At 42.4% G+C, this 6,521-nt stretch overlaps 1 protein-coding gene across 1 annotated transcript; it reads right to left on the reverse strand.

Annotated features, from left to right (window-relative positions):
• Positions 1-190: 190 nt before the first annotated feature.
• On the reverse strand, positions 191-6,215 carry jpt1a (Jupiter microtubule associated homolog 1a). The gene is made up of 5 exons (XM_066704326.1): positions 6,029-6,215; positions 4,159-4,310; positions 2,508-2,617; positions 2,259-2,286; positions 191-621 (listed from the first exon to the last, which is right to left on the reverse strand). The coding sequence occupies exons 1-5, from the start codon at positions 6,082-6,084 to the stop codon at positions 485-487; spliced, it is 483 nt and encodes a 160-aa protein (XP_066560423.1). The 5' UTR covers positions 6,085-6,215; the 3' UTR covers positions 191-484.
• Positions 6,216-6,521: the final 306 nt, after the last annotated feature.

The raw sequence follows: 6,521 nt of genomic DNA on the forward strand, positions 1-6,521 counted from the left end.
ACTGGAAATTTGCAGAATGCACCAGTGTGGAAAGTGCATCGGAAAATTAATTGTTGGCACAAAAACCCTGCAATGCAATCCTAAATTTATAGTTGCGTCAAAGCAAATTGAGCCTCTACTACAAAAGGCTAACCACCTCCAGGACCCAGACCACAAATAATTCAATTCAGGCAAGAAAAACACCACAGTGGCAACTTCATATCAATCTTTATTGTATTTAGAAACTCACGCATCAAATCCTTTACCATTTACATCAGGGAGAATGAGAGCAGTTAAACCTCATGCCTTTTCCAGCAGGCCTGATGCACTACAGGATGGGCTGAAATGAAAAGATACATAAAGTGCTTCGGTTGATGCTTTCGAAAAAGAAAAAAAAAAAAAAAAAAAAAGTCAAAAACAATGAGAAACTGGACTGAAGTTCCATGGCTCACACAGATAAGGGGGGATAAAAAAATAAGCATGAAAGAGTTCAAAGAAAGCAAGCTCAGCCCAGGATGAGACTGGACTTTCCCCCAGGGGGGTTTCTCCGCCCGCCTGGCGCGGCAGCAGGTACTGTGGGTGCCGAGGGCTGTGGCGCCTCCTCCTTCTGTTCCGGGATGATTTCGACCTCCTCCGAATTTTCTATGAAAATAAAGACCGTTGTGGATCTCCATTCATAATGACAGACAACAGCAGCTCATTTACAGTCAGACACTGAATTGGGGACCGTGTGCAGGTTTGTTACAACCAGACTAACATCCACTTGTTGTTCCCCAAAATGGTCTTCAGCTTTAGGAAACTTTACTTTAGGATGTTGGTGGGCCACATCTCGGAGATGCCGACACTGTACGTGAAAGCGAGGGGGAGTTAAGCAGCTTGTAATTAACCAAGTCCAAACTCCAGCTTGTGCACTTACCCTCAGAGGAGGTGAAGTGCCTTATGGTTAAGACTCACACTGCTGAGTACAAGATGATTTCCTTTTTAAACCACAGCCGAGCAGCACATTTCATTTGTGCATGTACGTTTTTACAGCTTAATGATTAGTCAAGCATGAGGTTTCCCCCCCAAAAAAAAAAAAAAAAAATCTAAATGTCGAACGTTTAAATGGGAAAAATCTTGACATGACTCCATTTCCAAGAACCCAATTTGTGGTAGCCCATGTCTCATGCACATCAGCTTGATTTATCTCCTGTGCATGTATACATTACAAGCTTGTAAAAGACTATGGGAGTGAAAAAGCAAGTTTTTAAACTGCGGACCACCTACCACCAGAATATTTAAGGAGAATATAAAGACCACTGAAGGGATGACTAGCTTAATATATAAATAACAGGATAAAGGTTTTTTTTAAATAGCTTGTCAAAACTGAAAATGGAAGCAAATGCTCCACGTTGAAACACACCCCAGTCTGTTTGCTCATATGGCATTAAAATAAATACTAAAGGCTATAGTTTGATAGCAATCAAGGTTTAAACCTCAAATCTGTATGAGGAGTAATAAGCCAGTAGCAAGAGCCAGCCATTCCCCATTACTGAAACTGTTGAACTGTAGCTACACCCTCCCCACCCCCTATGAAACAGTGATTGAGATCTTAACACAATGCTCTTTTGACATGAAAATAAAAGGAATATATATAAAAGATCAAACAGCTGATTTACAAGATTAATTTAAGGATGTTTATTAATCCTGAAGGGGAATGTTCGACTTCCCCATTATCAATACTTGACAAGAACCTGTAACAATGGCATTGCAACATTAGATGCACCTGACTGACTTTTATCCCTGTGTATTGTATGGATTAAGGACAATCGCATAAGAAAAGGATGAGAATGTGTAGACAATGTGAAGCCACCTGGAGCTGCAGAATAAATGCGTTTTCACTGCTGATGTATTTGGAAACCCTAAAGTGCAACGAAACCTATAATGTATTTTAGGTTACACTGGATTATATAGAGCTATTGTGCAGGAATTTTAAAATTGATACAAATGCACCCAATCCTCCAATTAAAGGTTTAATAAAAATGGTAAAGTAATCCAGGCAATTAACAATCGAATCACAAATTAGTTTAAAACTAGCAACAAAAAAGCTATATAGATATACATCTTCCACCTCCTTAAACCTAAGAGGCCAACGACTCCAGGAATTAATGCATGTGGTTTGGACCTTTTCAATCTATATTGTATATTCATTAATCCAGTGCTATACACATTTAAAATACTTGTCAAACCACACAATTGCATGCTATGTATGAGTATACATATAAAAATGAGTAACTTACCAATAATTGCCCTTTCCATTTCACCATCCTGCAAACAAATGGACAAGCATTAAGACTAAACTCTTAAAAAGCTTCAGAGTTTTGACAACTGCAAATCAAATTCTAGTAACCGTTCATAGTGTCCAGTATTTGTTCACCAGATGTTCAAAGGGTTTTAGAGTAAAATATAGTTTTGGAGTAATTGAGACCGAATGACAGATTAAATTGTTGCATTAGACTGTGTACCATATAATCCAGTGAGATACTCACTCCGGTTTTTGCTTCCTCGGAGACGCTGTTGGACTGCACAGCAGGCTGGGTGTGACATCGTCTGAGGGGAGCGGAGGGCTCGCCACTAAAGATACCAGAGGGCTTTCCACCTGCAAACAAGGACAAATGTGCGTTTACGCCAAGTGTAGTAAGTAGTTTTGGGTTCCGACTTCAAGTGTCAAGTGAATTACAAATAAGGGAATCTGTTTTAATAGATCAAAAGCCTCAGAAAGCAGAAGTTAATTTAAGGATTATAAATGCATAAAGATTGGAAAATCTAGGTACACTATTCAAACGTCATACAGGAAGTGAGGAAACCATTTGCATTGTTCTGAATTCTGGCAAATGGCTTTTGGCCTCCATTAACACCCAAGACAAAAAAAAGAGGGGGGGGGGTTATAACTACACAAGCCTTTCAATACAACTTGCTGTTTGACAAGTTCATTGTAATGTAATAGAAAAAACAAAAAACAAGAGCAGGCTTAGAGATTGATTCCAAGCAAGCACAAGAATGCTTTAGTGAATGGCTACTGAAACTTCAAACTATCTGAATGAACTTATTACGCAACAAGTGACTGTCCACAGATTTAAAGACTGTTCTAAAGCAGGGTCTCAAGGGGTGTAAAATGCTCAGATATTTTGAACCCCCAAAAATGCATTTATCAATGTAAATCAATGTAGAGGCTCTGTAAAGCAACAGGAATTGCTAAAATCTATTGTACATTTATACAATACCTTTAAAGCAAAACTGACATTTTCTAATAAAATTCTATATAGATTAAAAATGATCTAAATAGATCTGAAATCTGGGGAAAATGTCACCCCTCGTCAATTTCCCCTCACTTTACAAGTAACAATTTGCATCTTACTGAGGCCATATCTTCAGAAGTTGAACATCTGAAAATTGCTATTCAATTTCTCAGTCTGTTGACCATGCCTTGTTACCATGCTATACACAAACACTGCCGATTCTTACATTTTAAGCAACCGAAAAACACAAAGTGGGGGATTTATGAATGATCAGTCATGTCCCTGAATAGTTCACAGCAAATAACTGCCTAATCCAGGCACTGGTTATAGTACATATGAAATATCTGCTGGGTAAATGCTTCTTAATCCAGCCAGACAGACATTGTGCAATCAAACACCAATCCCCCTGATCATACATTTAAAATCAAATACAACTTAAACTCCAGCAAGAAACTAAATGGGGAAAACTGCAAGATTGCCTTTTAGTCTGTTGTGACCATCAAAAAACAGATGGAAGGGCAGGGGGCATCTAGTTTGCTTCAGTTTCAGATTAAATCTTTGCTCATGCAGAAGGATGGGGAAGATCTAAGGAACCCACAGGATGTAAAACTGGTTTATTGGATTCAGAAACTGGTTGAGGATTTAAATCCCTACAGCTAACCACTAATAATCTAGAACTCCCAACACCATGGAGGAACATCCAGCCAAGATTTAGGAATCGGTGCACAGCCCATTTTCTGCAAATGCTTGAAGTACAGACACTGGCTGTCTGGCTGAAGGGAAGGTCAGTTGGTGTGAGAGCTGGGAACCCAATTAATTGGGGCTGTGGCTGGAGGGACCTTTGAGAAACCCTGTGCTACCTTAACATGAGCTGTGAAACAATAAGGGCGGCAGTATCTACCCGGTGGATTGTTCCTCCTGTGAGCGTGGGGGTCCTCCGGCTCCGCGAAGATGTTGGAGGCGGTTCTGTTCTTGCGGGTGTTCTGGGCTTTGCCTTCCTCGTCCCCATTGCCAAAGGAGATGTTGGAGCCTCCGCCCGGGGGCCGCAGCACCCTGTGAAAGGCCAGCGGTGAAGCCATCAGTGAGGTCCGCACACAAGCACTGCAGCACCACCCTGCTGCACACAGCCTACAACAGTCATCTGAAATGAGGGGGTTTCATGCACCGGTGCAGGGTGGGCAGAACACTGAGGCAATCTCATCCTGCAGCACCAGAGTTGCCTTACACCCTGCTGCTTTGTCTAATCTAATTCATAGCAGTACAAAAAAGAAATGGTGAGAAAAATAAGGGTAGGTTATAGCCAGGAATCTGCTCATGCAAACAAAAGGTTTTTAAATGCATTGGTTAAAACAAAGGCTATCAATCTTCCAATGGAAGTGTTGACTTATATTCGTTAAAGCATCTCCATTTGCTTTGTTTCACAAATGAAGCACATCTAACTCACAGGTTTAAATACAATGCCAGGTATGCGTCGTTCACCTACTAGTTTCATAAACGAGATTAATTTCCAGAAAAGACAGGATGCCTCTGCAGACACCCGGTAGTGCTCAGAAAATGGATGGATCTGTAACTCCCTTCTCCGACCCCCTCCCTTTTTCCCTTCTTCATGGAAATACCAGTCTACCAGCTGACTCCCAGCAGCTGTTCCAGTCAAACAGCCTCCGAAATCAAGTTACTAGGCTCGCAAGTAAAAAAAAAAATACATATACATATTCATAAAACCGATACACCCACACAGCACACAAGGCGGACGGCAAACCCGATTGTTAATGGCGTGCGGATCTCGGTGGGTTCATGCTTGAACCAGACTTCACCCTCCGCGCAATGAGCTCATGCTTTTCCACACACGGGCTGCAGAGATGTACAAAGGCTCTTTAAAGAGACCCCACCCATCAAGAAAAAGATATAATATAAAATATGTCAAGAATCAACACTCCCCGCATTGCAAACAGGACATCTAGAAAGACGAGACGGGAAAATGTCGAAAATTAGGGTTTTGATCAAGCTGGTCTGCAACACCAGCCATCATGATAAACTGTTGGATGGATATATCCATCAATAACCCTTTTCACGGCATGGCGAACCCATGGAAGAGAATATTGGTTTGGCCAGGAAACACCCCACCAACAATGACGCCACGGCACAATCTCCAAAATATCCACTGCGTGATGTCGGACAAAACGTGATCAATCAATTAAGTCAATTAAAATGCAAACCGTCAGATCAATTAAGCAGTGGGCAGATGCCTTCCTGTCAGTGGGTCTGGAAAGGCACGCATGCGGCTCAGACGGCGGTGTCGTGCAAATAAAGCAGAGGTCTTAACCAAAAAAAGACCAGTGAAGGGGAAAGATGGGGTATCAATGGGAATACAAGTGCAGCACGGCGACACGGAGGCCATGGAGGCGGAAACGGCCCAGGTCTGGATCCAGTCTATGGGATTGAGTCAACCGGACCCAGCGGACTATTTCTCAGATCACGAAGCCTCCCCACAATGGTGTCCAAACTGCGCCCATATGCTCGGGCGGCACATGTTTCCCCCCCTCTGTAAAACAAAGTTAGTTAGCAACCGTAATTGCTGCACTAAAATGCAGAGATTTCCTGATAATGTCAATTTCCGGGACCGTGCATCTCCTCTATCGCGACAGACGCCCCCCGGCCCGGCCCCGGCCCCCCACAGGCCCCGCTCGGATTAAATCTCGGTCATTAATAAGATAACGGGGGTCCATGTTTCTTTTGTCTGTCCCCGTCCTGTATTTATTTATTTTTATTACCTGGAACTGTTTTTTGAACCCGGGTCCATCCCTTGGAAAGTGGTCGTCGTCGTCATGTCGAGACTCCTTATTAGATAATGTCCGTTGATAATAAATGTTTTGTAATATCCTTTTATTTTAATTTTGTGCGGCGCTCACTCCCTCTACTGCTCCGCCCGGCTCCGACTGAATTGAACCCGCTCCGCCAGGGAGCGTCGCTTTTATCGTTTAATCCCCACCCCGCTGTGACGTAGCGCAAAAAGGGCGGCTCCTAGGTTGTGATTGGCTGTTGTCTGGATCGTCTCGCTTCTGATTGAACATCAGCGCTGTCCATCACTGTCAATTGTAGCGAGGCTGCCTTTTCATTGATTTTTGAAAAAAAAAGAAAAAAAGAAGGGTCTAACGGTTTCCACCCCTTGCAAATGCCTGTTTTTCTGTATATTTCGCAGTTACGAAACGGGGCCCAGCGTTTAAATTTAGGGCACTAACTACACAAATATATGCACTTTGTTTC

Source organism: Amia ocellicauda, chromosome 5, assembly GCF_036373705.1.
Source record: "Amia ocellicauda isolate fAmiCal2 chromosome 5, fAmiCal2.hap1, whole genome shotgun sequence".
Classification (NCBI taxonomy): domain Eukaryota; kingdom Metazoa; phylum Chordata; class Actinopteri; order Amiiformes; family Amiidae; genus Amia; species Amia ocellicauda.

Excerpts from the sequence above, each read along its gene's own strand:
- jpt1a (XM_066704326.1), bottom strand. The coding sequence starts at position 6,084 with ATGACGACGACGACCACTTTCCAAGGGATGGACCCGGGTTCAAAAAAC. Across the intron at positions 4,311-6,028 it reads GGTTCAAAAAACAGTTCCAG|GGTGCTGCGGCCCCCGGGCG; the intron begins GTAATAAAAATA and ends GGCCTTTCACAG. Across the intron at positions 2,287-2,507 it reads CCGAGGAAGCAAAAACCGGA|GATGGTGAAATGGAAAGGGC; the intron begins GTGAGTATCTCA and ends ATTTGTTTGCAG.